The sequence below is a fragment of the Cyprinodon variegatus genome, unplaced genomic scaffold (genome assembly GCF_000732505.1).
Source record: "Cyprinodon variegatus isolate N-32 unplaced genomic scaffold, C_variegatus-1.0 Scaffold16, whole genome shotgun sequence".
Taxonomy (NCBI): domain Eukaryota; kingdom Metazoa; phylum Chordata; class Actinopteri; order Cyprinodontiformes; family Cyprinodontidae; genus Cyprinodon; species Cyprinodon variegatus.
The window spans coordinates 1568710-1590148 of record NW_015150469.1 but is presented as its reverse complement, the minus strand read 5'-3'; the positions used below and the strand labels follow the sequence as shown (position 1 = coordinate 1590148).

General features: G+C 37.4%; 1 protein-coding gene across 2 annotated transcripts in view; it reads left to right on the top strand.

Annotated features, from left to right (window-relative positions):
• The window catches only part of LOC107091821 (low-density lipoprotein receptor-related protein 1-like), a 114514-nt gene that overhangs the window by 19906 nt on the left and 73169 nt on the right, over positions 1 to 21439 (top strand). For both annotated transcript variants that reach the window (XM_015385999.1, XM_015385992.1), the window contains exon 3: positions 17565 to 17702. In XM_015385999.1, the coding sequence (XP_015241485.1) occupies positions 17565 to 17702 (138 nt within the window). The remainder of the gene's footprint in view (positions 1 to 17564; positions 17703 to 21439) is intronic.

Sequence of the window (21439 nt, the reverse complement as noted above, 5' to 3'; positions counted from 1 at the left end):
TCAGAGGAGTGATCATAGCGATGTGCAACTGCAGCGCTGTGTCTGTCTCCCTGCCAGCCCCAAGATTAGCTGCTCTGATTGGTTCATGTGGCACGTCGAGCAGCAAAAGTTACATTTTTCCAACTGCAGCTTCTGAAGCGTGTCAGATGCTCAGAAGCTCGTGCTTCAGCTGCTCAGACGCGCTGCTCCTGCTGCTCAAAACGCGATGCGTGACCTTTTGCTGCGCCTTGATGCGCGTCAACCATTGACTCTGGTCGTGAACTAGCTGCTTCTGTGGCTTCTGCAATGTGTGGTCTGAATGTAGCATAAGTTTTTGCAGGCAGTAGACTAAGATTATAATAATCATAGATTACCTGTTTACCATAGTTATGCCTTTTCAATTTCTAAATGAAGATGAAAATGTGGATAAACATCTTCATTTTACATGGATGTGATTTGATTTTTAATCATTTAATCAATGTGGATCTATGTTTGCTGTGAGCTATAATCATAAAATTAACAGACAATTATCTAAAATATCTCAGCTTGTGTAGGCAAACCTATATTATGAGTTCTGTTTTTGGTATTAACTGAAACAAACAAACAAAAAAAAAACTTTTAAATTTTATTGTAATGTACCGAGATGTGACTATAATTTAACCACGTTATCCAATAATATGAATTTGATTAAAATGCATGGTCTGAAATCTGGTTGGATGCCAGAATGACAGGAGTCACGCCTGCTTAAAGCACATTTACTGAAGGGAAAAACGTATGACAGTATGGTTAACAGACATCTCAGCCTCACTCTGGATCCAACATATAAACAACCCACAGTCCAAAGATGCTGACATGCACCACCAACATGTCAGCTGCTCATGGGAAGCAGAGCCAGAACTCCACTACAGAAGCAGAAGTCTGTCTTTAGCTCCTTAGCATAATTACAGCTTTGATGAACAGCTTGGAAATGACTGGCAATTAGATCTCGAGACAGTATGGTGCTGAGCAGGATACTTACTTCCCCCAATAGCTTCTAGAAGTGTGGATCAAGGACCCACAAGAGACAGAGATGTACATTTCCAACACCCATCACATTGACTGCATGTAAAGTCTTGAACACTGAACAAAATGTAGGAGAAACAAAATTGTCTTAAGTCTATAATTCAGCTGAATAAACTCAAGTTATAAAGTTTCTATAATAACACTCAAGTCTGAAGGTGACTTATAAAATTAGGTTGGCAGTTTTTCAATCATTCCGTAGGATAACCAAAGCATCACAATGGCCAATTTATCAACAGACTGGGGTGGGGGACAATGGGAGAAGGACACAAGCAGTACAAAACAGAATTAAAGTGAAATAGAATTAGATCATTTTCTTTTTTGCCTTTATGTCTCAGAAAACCTTTTTTCTTTCATAAACCATTGCTGTATATAACAATCCACCTGAATTGGAGATAATGCTGTGATTATAGGTGTTGGCTCCTCTGGTTGGCTATCAACATTAAAACAGAATTAAACAGTGGTTTGGGACATGTTTAAACAAACGCCTCAGGAAGGGATTTTTCTCGAAACCATGATGCCAAAAACACAGAAAAGAATGTAGAACTCATTTTTGTCTTAATTAAAATGGAAGAAGCTATTCAAAAAAATCATTTTTGTTTCTTGTACAGCAGTAAAACTTTTCTTAAAATGTCTCTCAGTGTTATTCTTTAATTCAAATCTGATACTTTTTTGGTAGTAAAATGAAAGATTATGTTGCTTAATGTTTATTTCTTTGTAGTGTAACTCAACATTTCAGATGTTATCGCTAGAGGTAAGTTTCACCAGAGAACTTTAACCCTTCTGGGTTCCTTGACATTTTTGTGTTTTTGAAACTTAATTTAGGATTTCTTTTTGGTATGTTTATTCAGGTTATATAAAATTTGGCAAGGTTATTATATTTTAGATGGTTTATTTTTTCCTCTTTTTTTTCCTTCAGGTCTTTTAGATAGTTTTATGTTAAGTAGAGTAATATTTCCCATTGCATTTTGTCCCATTTACTGGCATTCAAAATATATTTATTCTTTTTATTTCCTTGTGTTTAAGTTCCTTCCGGATATCATGCTTTGTTTTCCTAAAGAAAGTCTTCGTTTGATTATATTTTCTGTAATCTGTACCATTTTGCAAAAATAGGTTATTAAATAGAAAATCTGCCATAATAGCCTTTGCCTCTGTATCATTTTTTTTATCAATTACAGCTATGTGTAGACTATGTTGACTAAAATCTGTAATGAAAAAATAGATGTCTGTATATATATATATATATATATATATATATATATATATATAATATAGCCTCTAACTATTCCTGCATTCATAAAAAAAACTGTAAAAATACTTTAATAGAACGAAAACAATAATCTGACAAGCTTTTTGTGTCAAAGTTACAAAGTCGATTCAATTTACTTTGCACCTAAAACTTGATGATACATGTTTTTTCCCAATTTTTGCATGTCCCTGGCTGATGAAAGGATATTAATCATCCATTCCCCAAACATTTACATTTTTATTCTTGTATATATTTTTTCTAAGGTACTTTAAGTGCAAAATCTGGCATTTAAATAGATAAAAAGAACTATTTTTGTTATGTATGCTATAGATTGGAGATAAAAGTGCTTTCGTGAGGAGATAGCTGTGCTCTTTATAACTATCTATAAAGAAATTCCACATAAATTTGTCCTTTTTCTGTCATTAAATCATTCTTCTTTTATTTATTTTTTTTGGTTTATTTGTATTGTATTTAAATACAAGATTTCAGTTAGATTATTTAGTTCTCAGGCCAGGCTCAGACATTGGATGTTGCTTTCCTGAGCAAGCAACAAACACTCTTGGCAGTCCTCATGCTGAGTTGCCATGGCTTGTCCAGAATCTTGATGCATTTAATGGATGTTGTTTTTATTAATATGCAAATTAGGCCACTAATTTGCCACAAATGAGGTGTTGTAAACTCAAAAACAAAGGGTGAAAAAAGAAGTGGGGCTGTGCTCTGAATAATATTCACAGGGTGACCTAGCTTACAGGAACAATAGTTTATCTCACCGTAGAATATGTTGAAAATAGTGGTTTAAATGTCTAAAGTACAGAGGATAGAAGTACATACTTGGCTTTGGTGTTTATTTATCTGAAGGATTTGAGCCCAGGAGATGACTGACATGTTACCCACCAATAATGTGCAGTTCAGGCAGTCAGAGGGATGGCATCATGCATATATATGTATTACCTCAGCTCAACTCTAGTTTTTTGGAGCAGTCTTCTGCAACCTTTGAAATACATAGCTCGAAAGAATAAAGGGAACACTCAAATGACAGATCCAAGATCTGAATGAATGAAATATTGTCCTTGAATTCTTTGTTCTTTACAAAACTAAATGTGCTGACAACAAAATCACAGAAAAATCATCAATGGAAATAAAATGTATTAACCAATAGAGGCCTGGATTTTGAGTCACACACTTAAAATAGGTAAAAATGAGGCTAAGTATCGTATGTGGCCACCGCGTGCCTGTATGACAATCCCTACAGTGACTGAGCATGCTCCTTATGAAGTGGTGGATGGTCTCCTGACGGATCTCCTCCAAGACCTGGACCAAAGATTTCGCCAACACAATTCAGTTCAATTCAAAATTTTTATAGCCCCAATTCACAACACATGTCATCTCAAGGCAATTTACAGAGACAATTCAACCAGATCATAGAGTGAAATTGATTCAAATTTTCTATCCAAGGAAAACCAGTTGATTGCATCGACTCATTGACTTAAAGGCAAATCCCTCATACTACACATCCAGCCAGTCAACTCCTGGACATTCTATGGTGCAATGTGACATTGGTTATGGATCGAGAGATGATGTCCCAGATGTGCTCAATCGGATTCAGGCCTGTGGAAGGTGCACGCCAGTCAATAGCTTCACCATCTTGCAGGAACTGCGGACACACTCCAGCCACATGTGGTCTAGCATTGTCATGCATTAGAAGGAACCCAGGGCCAACCGTAGCCGCATATGGTGTTACAAGGGGTCTGAGGATCATCTTGGTACCTACTGGCAGTCATGCTACCTCTGGAGAGCACATAGAGGGCTGCGCAACAACGAGAAATGTCACCCCACACCATTAAGGACCCACTGCTAAACCGGTCCTGCGGAAGGATGTTGCAGGCAGGAGATTGCTCTCCATGCTGTCTCCAGACTGTTACATCTGTCACATGTGCTCAGTGTGAACCTACTTTCATCTGAGAGGAGCACAGAGTGCAAGTGGTGAATTTGCCAATTCTGGTATTCTCTGGCAAACATCAAGTTTCCTGTATGGGCCAAGTGTCCTGGGCTGTGAGCACATCCCCCATCATTGGACCATGAAACCTCATACCATCCTCATGTAGTTGGTTTCTAACTGTTTGTGCAGACACTTGCACATTTGTGGCCTGCTGGAGATAATTTTGCAGGGCTCTGGCAGTGCTCCTCCTGTTACTTTTTGCACAAAGGCGGAGGTAGAGGTCCTGCTGGTGGGTAGGTTCCCTGGTGTACTGGTCTGTCTCCTGGTGGCGCCTCCAGCCTCTAGACACTATACAGACAGGCAGAGCAAACCTTCTTGCCACAGTTCGCGTTGATGTGCCATCCTGGATGAGCTGCCCTGTCTAAGCCCTTTGTGTAGGTTGTAGTCCATCTAATGCTACCACAAGTGTGAAAGCATCACTAACATTCAAAAGTGATCATAACATCAGCCATAAACTAAAGCATAGGTACTGAAAAGGGGGTCTTCATCTTAAGAACCACTCATTTGATTGTGTCTTGCTATTTGCCAATCATTTCCTTCTGTTGGCTATTCCATTTGCACAACGGCATGTGAAATAGATTTTCAGTCAGTATTGCTTCCTAAGTGGACAGTTTGATGTCACAGAAGTTTCATTTGATTGAAGTTTTATTGTGTTGTTTACTTGTTCCCTTTATTTTTGTGAGCAACTAAGCCTGTTCTCCCATAGACCCGTTTCAGTTTACTATAAAGTTAGTCCCTCTGGGTTGCTGAAATCATCACATACCTCACATCATCATTACTATATCAGTTTTATATAAAGGCTCCATTGACAAGGACTGCCAATAATTTGGTAGGGTAATTATTTAGTCTCTTCATGCCAATTAGTTGTGTAGCTATTTGGTTTTGTTCGTCCAGAGAGCCCACAACATTGTATTATTTATATTTGTGGTTTATAGTAAACAATGTTCATTTCTACGAGTAGTGGTTGGATTTCACTGCCATTAATATCCACACCTCATATATTATTTTGGCAGCTAAGATGCTATAAGTTGCAGAGTGGTGTTGACATTCTAATGATTAAAAAGATAACAGAATCATTGTGGGGAATTCATAACTGATAGTGTGATCTAATGCTTATCTTACATCTTGAATATTGCTAAGTGTTGAGTAATCTTTTTTCATTATTATGTGCAGAACTTTAGTGTTGTTTTAGACATGAGATTTCAATAAATGGATAATAGTGCATAAAATAAATCCAACCACTTATTTAACATATGATCAGATGGTTTTCCTGTTTAAACATTTTGGCCTTCTTTGATTACCTTGAGCTTGGGAGATGTTTTTAGAGCAAAGGCAGGTTTTTGTTCTTTAAATGTAATGTCTTTCCCTTGTTAAGGTAAAGAATTTTTCTAAGACACGATTGGAGCCCATTTTACTTTCAGAACCACCTCAACTTGAAAAAGATGTCTGAAATATTTCTCAGAGATTCAAGTTGAAATTTAAATAACATCTCATTGTTGCTGCAGATTAATTCGGCTGCACATTCTTGATGTGCATCACCCGTTTTGCCAAGTCTCAAAGGTGCTTTAAGTTTTAAGGTCTGGTTACTGTAGACGGTGTTGGAGTAATGTGAACTAATTTTTCTTGTTGAGAAAAAAAGTTGATTTGAGCTTTTGTAATTTTGTGCTTCATCCTCCTGGATATAGCCCTCATAATATGGGGCCTCAGTCCCCATAGAGGGATTGAGATGGTCAGTAAGAAAACTCTGTAAAAGTTGTTTTTTGTTTTCTTTTTATTCTGTTTTTTTAATGATGCTCAGTTTGCTTCAAGGTGTCCAAAATGTGCAAGGAAGTTGCTTGCACTGCATACAAAAGCCTGAAAAGTTGATACCAGATCTATATTTTCTTGTTGTTCATGGCAAATTCCCATATTATTTAAATCTCCTACCTGATAAAGTGACTCACCAAGGCAGGCAAAATTTCTTTACTTCTGTTTTTGTCCATTGTTGATGATTTTTTTCTCTCTGCTTTCTTGTTTTTGCCTGTCTGGAAAGTCACCTGGTCATGTCCTCAACTACCATGGCTATTATGCTTCAAGAGTTGATCTGTTATACCCTCAAACGTGGTATTCCACCTAACTTGGTTCTAACGAGAGGTTCTTTGAGCTGAATGATTCAGCTCATCTGTCATCTGGAATGATTTAGCATTTCTATGCATGACTGAGTCTGTTCGATAGTTTACGTAAACTGTTTCTGTTTTACAAGAACCCTTCAGGAAAGGTTTTCATCGTAGCTGAAATGTATTTGTATTTGCTTTTAGTATAATAACACTGGCTGGTGTCAAAACTGGTTATTGAGTGTAAAATACTTTTTAATTGCATGCATACCCTCCAATATCAAAGCTCCATTCTTACCTTTTTAGTAGAACGTTAAAAAAGACCTCTATAATATTGTTTGATATACGGTTTCCCCCCTTTTGCTCCTTCAAAGAATAAAAAAATGTATTCACAATTATTTAGCCATTTTTCTTGTGTTTATTCTCTTCTTAAAAGAGACATGAATGAAAATAGCCAGTGTAGCCCTTCTTCCAAAATATCAACACAAGTAACTGGAAGATGTTGACAGCCATGGCTTTAATTTTAAGCCATTCTACAGCCATTCTAAGATGTTGCTTTGTCAAAATTGAGATTACTGCTCATATTTCTCCCTCAGAGCAGTCCCTATGAAAATAGACAGACTCCTGTTTTCTGTCGAGTCTGTGTACAATTATGATTCTTGCGTGAACCACATTCATTGTGGTTGAGCCAGAGAATGGGAACAGATGTTTGAATAAGCCTTCAGATGTAAGCACTTTCTCCATCTTGAGGGCTGCTTGCCACTGAGGAATCTCTTTCAACATCAAAAACACCTTACACAACAATTGTCTGGGGCTAATTCCTCGTTGGACTTTTTTAGCCCTGGTTTAGCATTAAAAGGGAACTACAAAGAAGTGGTTCAATGCATCTCAGTCATGCAAATATGCTTCCTTCTTTTCTGCTTTCAGGGTTTTCAGTGTCCATTCAGAGAAAGAGAATGAGCTGTTAACTAAAGGTAGCTGCCAGTTGTAAATAACAGTCATGTCAAGCCATCGGGTGCAGGGAAATTCGTCCCTTTGATTTTTAGCTTAGCTAATGAAATTTGAAAATTTTTGTCCCTGACCTTTTCCTGATATTAAAACATTTCTGTGGAGTAACTGTTGATAGCCTATTGTAAGGAAATTAGATTGTATTACTCCACTGGATAAAATCCATCAAAAAGCACTGGTGTAAAGTTATTTTTGAAATGATCAGGGCTTCTTATTTGTTAATACAAAATTTTCCATCAATGCTTTTTATGTGCATTTTTAAGTATCACTTTTGAAGAGTCAGATGGAAACAAAGACTATTTGAATACACTTTTGCAAAAAAAAAAACTTTTGAGTTGATTTTTTTTTCTCGGAAAAATGGTAATAATAAGTTCTTACATAGCAAATAAATACCTTAAATGACTGATTGGCTGTTTTTAGTGCTGGCTTCCCATTAGAGTCACATTATTCTTTCGACTTCTCTGGATGGCATCGAACATCCCTAATACTGACATGATAAAGTAACTACAACTAACCTGCTTGCCAAACTTTCATTAAAAAGGTCTGTTAATGATCTTCAGACTCTGCTAGTTTCCTGCGTTTGCTTTCTGTTAATTATAGCCAAGTGTAAGGTGAAAATATATTACACTTTCTCCAGTGGATGGAAACACCTCTAATTAGTATTTTCTTTTTTTTCACATTTTAAGAGTTTTCTTTAAACAAATTCTGATGGAAACACAGCTATATTCCATCAGTCAACTGACTCAAGCTAAAAATCAGAACTAAAAAGTCTGTGGAGCTGGTTGACAGTTGCCTTTTGCATCTCTTCTTCTATCTGTATGTCTGCCGCTGTCTCCTTGAACCCCAGTCGGCCTCGGCAGATGGCCGCTCACACTGACCCTGGTTCTGCTGGAGGTTTCTTCCTGTTAAAAGGGAGTTTTTCCTCTCCAATGTCGCTACAAGCATGCTTAGTGTGAGGGATTGCATTTGAGTCAATGAGTCGATGCAATCAACTGGTTTTCCTTAGATAGAAAACTTTGAATCAATTTGACTGTATGCCTTGAGATGACGTGTTGTGAATTGGGGCTACATAAATAAACTGAATTGAATTGAAAACGGGGTTCAATACATACGATGCAGATGAGTTTTTTATATGTGCAATTTATAGTATTTTTATGCTATTTATCACCTTATTCATGTAAAAGTCCGATACTCCTTGGTTTAAATATATCTATGAGAAATGGGGAGTGCAATTTACCAAGCTGGCCTAAAGTGTTTCTGCATGTCCTAAATACATAAACATGAACACACTTCAATTCATCATCCTTGTTGATGCTGGAAAGTCATTTTGAGTGGATGTTCCTTGGAATGTAGCATCATAATGAAACTAAGTTACCCCAGGCCAATGGGACCAAAGTCATTTAATAATAATTGCAGCCTAATCTGTACCAGATATTAAAGATTTAAAATTTTCACTGATTAGTTGGAGCCAGACAGCTGGCTGTAATGTTTGTTTATATGTCATGGCTATATCAGGACAGTTTCCTGAAAAATACCCCCTAAACATAGCTATACTGTGTTGTGGTGGCCCACACACACTCGCAACAATACGTGTCTTGAAAGCGAACTGCTAAAAGGGTCTCGACAGGGGGCTTGGGGCCTCGCAGCTTGATTATCTGCCCATCATATGCCCTTGAGATACCTCTAAACAGTCTATATCATGTCCTGCTCTGTGTGACCGCTATGTCTGAGCCTGAGGATGATGGAGTGAGCCCACTGCTGGGCTTGTAGTTTGTAGTGGACACATGAAGTGCTGGGGGAGGGAAAATGAAAGATTAGCATTTGAGCTAAGGAGGAAAATGGAAATGGCTTTGTTGGATTCTGATCCTCCTTCTGTAAAGATGGTCCTTTCATGACCTGTAATCAGGGATGTAGCTGTAGACGCAGGGGGCACCAGGCAGGGGCACAAGGGGCTGTAGAGGCAGCGGATGATGCACTGCCTCCACAGAGGAAGAAGCAAAGCTCTTTAAATCCCTCCGGTCTGTGGCCCTGAGCCTTCCTCAGCCTCACCAGCCTATAACACACCTCAAACACAGGGCTTTCTCACGCCACGCAGGCACCACTTCTCCTCCTCTGCTGTCTCCTCCACACCCTGTCTCCTTCTTTCCATCGTTTCATCTCTTCAGTTTCCCTTTGTGTTCCTTTCCTGAACTATGCACGGAAAAACTGGACTGACTTCTTGACTGTCCTCATCTTCGGCTGTTCCTCTTGTCTGCAGAGATTATGTTCGTTTAGCCGTTTGTGACATCGTCACTTTGATTAGACCACTTTTTAATGCAGTACCCTCTAAATATTTTAATATTAGCCCTCGACTTTGAGTACTTATTTTCATATCAAAGCCAAGCAGTTGAACCTAATATTTGATTATCTCATTTGATAGATCAGGAAATTGTAGCACAAAACCAAAGTACAGTTTTGACAAAACAAATTAAACCCCTCAATAATACCTATCCATCATAAAAGCCATTGTACAAAAGTCGAAATTCATTATGATACAACTGTGAACCTTACAGTGCAAAGCCATCCATTTAAACTGGCATATCAGGCAAGGAGAACATTCATCAGAGAAATTCTTAAGAGGCCCGTAGTGGCTTTAGAGGAGCTGAAGAGATCTATATAGAGCTAAATGATCAAACCATGTAGGACACAGCACAATGTGAAGAATGTTGCTTTGCTGAAATGAGACCAGAGTTATAGTGTCTCTGCCTTGCAAGGAAGATAAATTGTCATGAGATTTGTGGATTCCCAAATTCCCAAAAATGAATATTGCCAGGAACCTGCAGATGTGTTTGCTGCAATACAGAAATTGTTCAGACCAATGCGGGAACGTGTATGATGTCACTTTGTCAACTAGGTGTAGAAGGCTGAAGCAAAACAAACAAGGCTGCACCAGTTTTAGCTGGGATACCCCAAAAGATTTATTCTTTTGTAGATGGAAGATTGCGCGTTCCTCTCAACCGGATTTAGTAAGAGTTTGATAAATCGGTTAACTCCACTAGTTGTAAAACAAATCAAGTTGCTCCTGCTGCTGTGATTGGCTAAAAACTCATCATGGGAGACAGGCACCCAATCACCTGGAAGATTTGTATTGAATATCCCTCCCTTTTAGTAACAGTTTCTACAGGAGCCTTCCCAGATTGATCTGTGTTGTTCAATTTGAATTCTACAAAGAATTAAAACGGCCTTTTCTAGGTTAATATTCTCTCCCCTACAAACGAAGTACTGGGGGAGACACTTTGTGTCACCAAGATGACAGCATCATGAAGATTAAATGACTATAGCTGATGAGTTGATTCATTAAAAAAAATAAAGATAAATTGAACCATTACAACAACAGCCGTTAACATCCAATCAAAGCTATAATAGATGAGTTTTAGGTCAAAGAACATTCATATTATAGAATTGTTATAAATTGTTCCAACCGTTTGTGGTAAGACTTAAAAATCAATGCAAGCTCACAATTGCTTTTTAATCTGACTTACTTTAAGGTATTCTGCAAAGAAGAACAAGCAAAAACAGAAAACCCTTAGTGTTACAAACTTAATTTTGCAAAGAACTATTTGAAAACCAATGTAACATTTTTTCCACGATTACTATAATTATGCTCTAGTTTTTTTTTTTTAGGTCTATCCATAAAACACCTACAATCCAAACCAAATGAATACATTAGACTTTAACATGTTTTTGTTAATATCTGTGACAATGTAGATGCTTTTTCTCTCTGTGGCAAAAGGATAACCCTCTGCTCTGAGAAATCTTGTAAACACTTTGCAGTGGTTTTTAAAAGCTATTAGTCTGCAAACGTACAAGATACCTTGAATATGTCACAGTGCTTGTTAGAACATTTCACATGCATGCTGATTAGATTGACTGCTCCAGTGCTGAATATAAGCACCAAACCTACGGTGAATCCCTAATATGTTTCTGTACTTAAACAGTATCTATCAATCTAACAGAAAGTCTGTACTTTAACAATAAGGGCAATGGCTGTATGGTGGATAAATATCGTTTTATTTATCCATAGTTATTTACTTGAGTAGATAACTATTAAATAACTAGCTGATTCATGTTGTATTAACAATTAGTGCAACCTTTAATAGACTGTGTTCTTTTATTTTTTCCAGTAATTGGGTTTTTGTGGAGTCTTCTGTAAAATCTGATTCCAAAAGACTGGGGGTTGATCCGACAAAAGACCTGTCTGTCAGCTGGTATAACATCATAACTGGAGCTGACAGGAGACTTTATTAGAGTCAGTCAGGGGCCGCCATGGAACCCCAGAGCAGAAGGAAACGCAGGCTTTTTAAACTCAGGACAAAGAATCAACGGGAGCTCTAAATTTAAGGTCATTGCATAAGTATACAAGTCCTGAGGGGTGGGGGATGGTTGAGTCCAGAGTCGGAGGTGTTGAAAGAAGCAAACATTTGAAGAAAGATTGCCTTCTTTTCATCTCATGTCCATACAATCAAGTTTAACTAGTGGTACAAGACATCTTACAAGGTTTTTTTTTCCCTTATAACCATACCTTGATCAGTGAAACTACTGAAACTCTTCTAACTTATTCTAATTTAGATATGCTTCTATTGGTGGTGCATTCATTGGTATCTAGATTTAGAAATTTTTACACAATTTCCACCCAATGTTTTGTGTAGAAAACATAACATATTAACAACTTATGACTCTGTTTCTAAAAAGAACTGCAAAACTAAACTTTAGTGGCCTTAGGCTCACTTTTTTAGTGCAAGCTGGTGTACTTGCAATTCTAACCGTAACGATCTGATTTTTTTTTTTAGACGAGTTTTGAACCCAGAGATAAAAAATACTTCCCTATAACCACTGTCTAGAATCTTCTTTTATAAACTCCCTCGACAGTGGTTTAAGTTTAAGGCAACAATTAACAAAGTGGCTTTTACTTATTCTAAGTTTTTATGTTTATTTATTTTTTTCTTATTTACTTCTATCCAGTCATGAAAAAGTGCTAGATTAATGTTACTTCTTTGCAGCTTGTTAAAAAATGTGGTATTGCTACCAAAACACACAGCCTGCATCTGACTCATACTTGGACCAGATTTGTTCAAAAACATGTAAACTAAAACTAGAGGGTCTGTCATCAGATCACCCAACTCCCTTGATAAAGTGTTTCCATTACACTATGCTGGTCTGTAAGCAAACACAAACAAGCTCCAGCAAGATTGCAGTTTTATGTTTTCATTTTTTACTCTGTCAGAGTCCTTAACTTGGATAAATTGTACTGTTTAAATGTTTCGCTAGCATATGTCTGACTGGCCGTATTTTCACAAAATGTGAGCAAAAGCTCTATATTACCAATTAGCTTACAGTGCAATTTGACCACTTTAGTTTCTATTTTCCCTAAAGTGGATATCTTTAACTCCGCCACCATGTCTGCATTTGCATAAGTCTGACTCAATTAGATGCTTGGTCGGTCTTGGTTGGACAGTCCGAGGTGCTGTTACAGGGAATCACAAGCAGTCAGAGCACCTCCTGTTCAATTGAACTTTCTAGGAGGACAAAGAAAACATTTTCACAAACTATATCTCTAAGAGCAGTGTTACATTTTGCATGTATCACTTCTGGCTAATTACACCTTGTACTAGAAGCACTTATTCCTATCTTTGATGATGTTGTTTGAGGAGAGTGGTGGCCTAGTTGTTGGGGCATTGCGGTTGGGTCCCAGAGGTTTAAGCCCAACTCCCACAGACTGCAACTCTGGGTCCCTGAGCAAGACCCTTAACCCCCCCACTGCTCCCGGGCGCCACATAATGGCAGCCCACTGCCCCTCAAGGGGATGGGTTAAATGCAGAGGGTTCATTTCGTTGCTTTGTAGTTGTGACAGTGTAATGACAATTCTGTTGAATTCTATGATATTGTGTTCTATGACATGGTTTGTTTTATCAATAAGCTAAACCTCTATGTCTCATATTTAGCTCTGTTTTTGTCATTTTAAAATATTTATTAAAAGTAAATGTATTTTTTAAATTCCTTTAACTCATACAGGTATGTTATGTCCCCAGATACATAGAAGAAGTAGTCTTGTAAAAGAAAAAAAACTACAAAAACTGGTAAGGTTGAAAATAGTAAAGGAATAAGTGAGATCATTTTTTTCAGACTGATGAATACAATAAATGTCTTACAGCCTGAGTAGTCCACTTCTCCATTGTTAAACAAAAAAAGCATAATTAAATTTTTACTTTTTTTGTGTGTGTGTGTTTTGGGTTTGCATGCAGAATTTTCTATTTTATTCAGTATTCCATTTCCTAAAAAGTATAAATATTAAAACGTGTGTGTCTTGCACAAACTGGACCACTAAAGTGGATTCTGGCTCCTAAAAAAAAGGAAAAAACAAGGATTTGGATCTGAAACCTTTAACTAGTAAAAAAAAAGACAATTCTACTGGCTCTTGTTTTGTATTACAGAACTTTCTCTTACAAAATTCACTGCTCATAATTTGGTGGTTTATTTCTGATCTCTGAAGCTTTAACCTAACCGTTCTGATTTTGGCTGGTTCCAATATAATCTTTTTTTTTTTTTTATGATAGGATAAGATACTAGATACTACTAAGATACTAGAACAGCTGGCCGTTGTCCAGAGTTGATCAAGCAGAAGACTGTCCCTTTCTGGTCCCCAGTCAATTTAACCATGCATCTCTAGTTTTCATTGCACAGTTATTCAGGTCAGATGTGAAACAATCCATTAGACAGCGTAGTAAGGAGCTTAGTACTAATTTAAAGTAATTCTGTGTTAGAATCATAGAACTGTACAAAAGAGAAGCTCTTTTTGTCTTAGTGTAACGTTGATATTAGGTGAATTACTTTCCAGTGTCTGCATGTAGGACGAACTGAATGGGCCATCAGAACGCTGAGTGCTAACTTACAAGTTTAGCTGGTAAAGACACAAGTTTTTGTAGCAGATGTCATTTGAATGACTTTCAGTCCCACTTGTCTTATATACTTCCCTCAAAAAGTTGCAGATTCTAAGCCCTTAGCAGGGTTGAGTGATTTTTCTTGGTATTTTCCATTTATGTAAAAATCCCCATGTTGGCAGTTTATTGAATGTAAATGAGGCTGGCTTAGAGACCTGATCTGTAGGAGGGCTGCTAATATGCTAACATCCCCCTTTTCCACAAGCCACATGTATTAGAAGTTAATTCTCTGATTCTGTGTGGTGCTGCTTTTTCCACAAAGGTTTCTGTGGTGAGATTATCTTTTTAAGCTTATGTCAAAAGCAATTGTTATAACACAGTAAAAAATTGTGGTCTGAAAGGTGCAAAGAGGATACTTTCAGTGTCAATACTCAAGCTGTTAATGTTTTTTTTATTATTATATCTTTTAAGAGCATTCACTCATTTCTGTATTGAACTGTAAACCCAATTATTTGCAATGTTTAAATTTTATATTCCCTCACACATTGCTTCGGATTTTGAATCCTGTCAATCCGAAATGTTTTATATAACCTTTATACGAAAGAGCTTATGATTTGATCCATTCAGTAAAAAGATCAATCAATTAAAACTGGTCCAATATAAATAGAATGGTATATTTTGCTGAATTTTGAATTGACTAACGGCAACTACATTTTTGGTTCAGCTTCACTTGGCACACCTACAGTAGGACTGTCTACTGCCAGCCCAATTGGATGAAAAAAATGTTTTTCATTACATTAACAGAATTACTCCACAGAAAATTTGTCCTGACATCTTTCAGTCTTTTAAAGTATTTCTTAGGCTATGGGCTTCAGTAAAAATCTCAGTTTGAATCATTATCCAAGTTTAATAAAAACATGGAGCAGTGGCATACTTTTTCGAGTTGCCAGCCTACCAAAATAACTCCAAGATTGTATCCATGACTCATCCGGGACGTCATAGAAGGACTTAGAATAACATGTAGTGCACTGCTGTTGACTGTCACCTTAATTAAGGTCAGTGCTCCTTTAATATAAGTAACAAATTGGGGCAAAATGGCGGCCATGTTAGTTTCAAGGCGTAAACCCCTGCCAACTAAATACAACTCACAGTCTGGCTCAGATTTTCAAATATATATATATATATATATATATATATATATATTTTGATATCAAAGACTGTTGAGAGAAAAAAATGAAACACAAGTTATGTTTTCAAAAGTATATCTTATTTTAAAGTAAAAGTTCCCCTGGGGTAATGTTAAGGTCTGGGCCAGCTTCGCTTTCTAAAAACATGCACCCATTACATTAATTCGGAACCTTGTATTCTGCTTTAAAATCGTTAAGGAGAACATCCTAATGTTGTTGTCTGACCTTACCCTTAAACACTCTTGGGTTTTGCAGCAGGATGGTGATTTTAAACTACACCCCTGGGTCCACCTACTTTAAAAAGCCCCATTTCAAACCTCTTGGTCATCCTTTTGAAACAGGGCCGAGAACAGTCGGAGCACAATAACCAAGATAACTGTTGAGTCTAAATGGAACACAACTAAACCGGACATTGCCAGACACAACCAATACGCTCTAAATGTAGTAGTATTTCAACAGTAGGGCTCGGCTCAGTTCAGTTGTGGTTCGGTTCTCTGATAACAAAGAGCGCATGAGCAGACCACGTCATCTCCTTTTTACAGTCAGCTGACTCATTCTGCGGGTTTTCCAGCATATCAGGTTTTGCAATTCACATATCTCTTTTACCTGTTCACAACACCAGCTTCTTCTCAGCCTATTAACAATAAATGGCATCAAAAGAGCGTGTTGCGACCTGGAATAAAGACCAAGACCAAAGACCAAGGCTATCCAGGCACATAACTTCCTGAATGTTATGGGAGTTCCCATTTTAGTTTGCATAATTCCCGCCTTGGGAGCTGTAGTATCGTGGACGGCCGATTTGAGGCACGGAACCATGCTAGCTTTATGTGTAAATGGTCATAAGAATCAAGCTCTGCATGGCTTGGTGTGAACTCGGCACGGATCGATTTCAGAGGGGTAGTGTAAATAGGGCAAATTTGTCTCTGTGCATAAAAGAATGGCCTAGTCAAAGTCTGAACCAAAATCTAATTGAGATGTAGTGGTTTGATATTGACCCAGAGAATTCACCCTTACAAACACCTTAAATTCAATAGAATTAAAACAATTTTGCAAAAAAGAATGGGCCAACGCCTGAATACTACTGTAAAAATTCATGATAATTTATTAAAACATGCATTTCAGGTTATTTCTCTTCAATAATATATTGGATTTTTGACCTTAAACTTGTGGGTGTGACAAAAAACAAACAAACTCACAAACCACAAGAAATCTATTTGGTCGCAAATAATTTCACAGCACTGTAGTAAGACATAGTGTTTGGGCTCTAAGTTGACATGAACTTCATTCTTGTATAATCAGAAATGCAGATAAGTAAAGCTGCATTTTAGACTCTAGTTTCCAACTAGTCTATTGGAAAGAGACATGTAAATCTGCACAGCTTTAGATGTTTGCTGCTTGGAAATCTACGTGCCATTTCCTTTAAAGTGAGATGATCTTTATTTTTTCCTCCTCCAAGTGTTGCTCTAAAATGGGTCAGCAGATGTTAGAAAGGGGAAAAAAATGAGAGGAGGAGAAAGAAGAGGAAGAGAAAACAGCCAAGGCAAACTGTTTGCTCTGCAGTGTGGGCTGAAAGGAGAGAGTGAAGAGTGGGAGGGAGAGAAAGCAAAGGGGAAAGCATCTTTTTCAAATTCATATGTTAAATCTGTTTAGAAAAAAAAATCTATTTTTAATGTTCAGTTTTTTTTTTGTCTTTCATGCAAATATTCACATTCAGGATTGCTTACACTGATCCTTTGCAATGTTGCATCCAGCATATACAACATATAAGCAGTGCCTGCTTGTAAACACATTTGTTACTGTGTCTGATACAGGTTAGAAATGTAATGTTATCTGTCAGAAAGCTCCTTTTTTGGGGGTTCTTCTGGAGGAGCAGTAAAGAAAGTAATTATCAATATGCATGGATGCTTTTATTGTCTTTAGAATTAAAGACTGGTCATTCTCACTAACCCTTCCCTTTTCGTGTTTTATTTATTTGTTTTATTTGTGAGACGTGCAAGGACTTTGAAATCAAAGTCTTGTACATGTTTAAGCTTAGGTGCCCTAATGATGTTTTTTTTTTTTTTCCTCTTCCAGGCTCACACAACAGGCCAAACCAGTGCCCTGTCAATGAACATGGCTGCTTGGACATGGACGTCTGCATCCATATGAGCAAACTGTGTGACGGAGTCCCTGATTGTTCGGATGGCTGGGATGAGGGGCCTCATTGCAGAGGTAAAAACCGGCACCAACACTTCACCTAACTTAAGTCATCCTTCAACCAGAGACCCCCGTTTATCACTTTGTCAGCTGATGTGTTGACATCCGGTCCCCAGCATGCAGCTGGAATCCTACAGCACACTGGGCATGGGAGTCAATGGATCTTTATTACAACATTTAAAGACAATTTTTTTTTTCAATACAATACTTTTTACTTAGACTTTGTGTGTGTACGATTCCTGAGGCAAAAACTGTAAAGTTGAAGGAAAATGATTGTTTAAAACAAAGCATAAATATGACTTGAATGTGCACCAAACACTTGATTTGTATTCAGCCCTCATGGGTCAATACTTTGTAGAAACAGCCTATTCTGCAATAGTTTGTCACAGGCTTTGCATACCTAAGTGTCTGATACCTTTTCCAACTTCTCTTTCCAGAGTAGCACGGTCAGATTAGATAGAAGGCATCTGGGGATCCGTTTTTCAAATCTTGCCACAGAGTCTTAATTGGATCTCTGTCTTGGCTTCTTCAACTACACCAATTTCTACATGTCCTCTGTCTATGTCCCCTTAATCAGTCTTACACAGAGCACTGACCTCTGGGCCCATTGTACTGTATGTTTTAGATTTGTTGCTGCTGTATTCTAGTGTAGCCAACTTAGATTATAATAGTAGCTCATTAGCAAGCTATTGAGTTCTGCAGAAATATATACATTTCCTTGTTCATTTAAGTTGGGGGAACAGTAGCAGAGAGACGCCAAAAGCATAAAGGACAGTGCGTCCCAAGACCAAATGGGAGACCTCTACCAGCAACTGCTGGCTAGGAAATGCTCTGTTTTTCTTTTAACAATTTCTTTCCTCCTAACACTATTTCATCAAAGCCAGAAATGTGGCGTTCACCATCATTAGTTGTGCTGTAAACAGGTGATCCTGCCAGTTATCTGTGGGTCTCTGCAGCTACTCCTAAATTACCAGGGATCTCTGGAAGGCTTGTTCATGACCTGTACCTTTGTCTTCATTATATATATTATATTTATATATATATATTTATATATATATTTTTTTTACCAGTGTTTTCTAATAAATCTCTAAGGTCCCCATAGAACAGCAGGATCTTTATCAAGATTAAGTTATACATGCCTATGAATGAAAAGGACAAATAGAAATGAGCATTTTAAAAAAAAGAAATACATTTTATAATGATTTACTACTTTGTGTTGCTCTGTTATAAAATGCTGGTGAAGATTCGTAGTCTTTCAAGTCATTGTCATTTTAAAAAACCTACAATGCTGCGATGGTTGATTCCTTCCCGCTGTCATCACAACCCCCACCCCCATAGAAGGGACCAGAACATCTCGCCCGTTCAGCCAGGCCAACAGTTCTCCCTAAGTACCCCCTTTCCGAGGCATAGACCAGTATCGGGTAGTGCAGGCTAACAAAGAACCCCAATGGCTCCCCATTCCTAAGGGGTGGATCCGTTCTTCCGGTTCAACAAACAAGGCTTTGTTTTGGTCTACTCTATATTGCCTCAAACTTAATGCTAATTCTAACATTTTTAATTAAAAAAGCTTCTTTGATGGAAAGCGCAAAGTCTTCAAACTTGGAAACAAGTCCAGTGAATTTTTTTTAATAACTGTTTTGGAATCTGTTATATGATGTTCAAATTAAGTATTTCGAGGGTAATGTGAAAAATGTTAAACTGTATACCAGTTATGAATATTTTTGAAGGACACTGCTTCTCTGCCACTTAACACAATTGCTGTCAAGTGTTTCTTTATGTGTGCAATCGTACCTACAGTGCCTTGTTGTTTTTTTTCTACCCTATTTGACAAGGTTTCTGCTAGATTGGGGGTCAACCTTTTAGTTTTTAAACAAAATAAATCTAAATTTATCCCATCTCAATCCCTAAAATTCACTAAATAATCTGCTCTTCTCTCTTTTAAATCTGAGGAAGAATTGATTTTTCTGGTTAATCATAAATCATAAATCAGCTCAGCCAAGCTGCTGTCTTCCCCTACTCTGCAGGATAATAAACAGCCTCGATGCAACAGAAGAAAAACCCTATAACAGATATTGTCTTATTAATTAGCAAACACAAATGAAGCTGGAAACAAACGACAAGTCCACAGAGAATTGTAGTTGGTGGAAGCACCAAATTTTGTTGCCTTTTGGGGGTTTCTATGTATTCAGCAAGTGCCCTGTGAATAGTATTGAAAATAAAAGCTAAAACACCAGTTTGCTTTGGGTTAGTTGATTCAAAAGGGCTATCAACTTATATTTTTATCTCGCCATCAGTTCATCACTTTATGTTCAGAATCTTAGATTTATTTCTTGATCCTCTCCACCTTTTTTATTTTTTTCTTTATCTGTCTGCAGCACACCCATAGAAAAAATGATTTGACCATGGGACCTCCTTGCTTAAATAAATAACTGAGTAAATCATCAACGCAGAGTGGAGCCTGTAGAACTAATTAATCAGAACACTTAAGTGCTATTCGTTTAGGCCAGTAGAGCAGATGTACTGTTTGGCTGATAAAGACTGTAAGAAGTGGGTGCTAGTGTTGTCACACAGTGGTCATTGCTGCCAGCCCTACATTTTACACAACAGCGATGAAGTCATCAAGTCCCAACTTGCACTGGCTGTCCCTGCCATGAGTCCAGCTGGTTTCCAGTAAAAAAAAGAAAAAAAAAAGAAAAAGTGGTTAACCCTTTGAAGTAATGTTCACACACAGAGTTACAGTCACACCATGACGTTCATGAACATGCTCAGAAATATTTACCATTCCACGCTCACAGAGACACAGGCGGTGTGTGTCGGCTGCTGTTTGTGAGCCCACCTTATTTCGGAGAAATGCTTTTACAGGCACCCTAGTGTTTGCTTGTAAAAACTGTTGGGCTGTGCAAGTATATCTGGCAGCTGATTTCTGAAAGCGCACTTTGTTGGTGTACTGAAGTATTTCTGCCAATGTTGTTGACAAGGCTGGTTAAAATGGGACAGAGGACTGCTGGTCAAGTAGGACGTTGATACGTCTGAAACAAACCATTGATTTCTTTTAAAGTCTGCGGCAAAGTTTGAGATTAAGAAGCATTCTTTGTAAATACTCGGATGTTGTGGTTGGTGTTTCTGGCGGTAGGAAGATTTAGAGGAACCTTGGATTCTCAGATTTCATGTTTAAAATTTAATTTGATTTCTGCATAAAATTAAAAGTTGAGAAAATCACTGCGGAACCATTTGTTAAGTTGGTTACATCTTTTAATCAAAGGGAGTCGCTTTATGTCTACAGGTGTTTCTTTGTCGGCTTAGGGTACTCTAAAGTTTAACTGTATGCATAACTCTCTAATAACTTTTATTCTTTGGGCAAAGATATCTTTGACTTTTTCACTGGAGCTAAAATAACTAATAAATAAATAAAAATAACTAAATAAATTAAATGTAATGTACAAGTTAACAAAATGAAACAGAAAAAAACTACTCAGGGAAGTTAGAATTATGGACAAAAATTATGCAACTGTCCTCATTCCATTTAATTCCTTGCTATAAGGATTCAGTACCTGTAGAATACAATGGACAAAAATAAGAAAACAAGGATTGTCTCATTGTTTTAAACATGAATGCATGCTTTTTTTTCACTTAGCTTTCTAATCCATTTCCCCCCAAATGTCCTTTTATTTCTTTTTATTATCTTTTTGAAAATAACATATTTTAACAAAATGAAAACGTCAATAAGCCCAAAAATGCACTTATATGAAAAG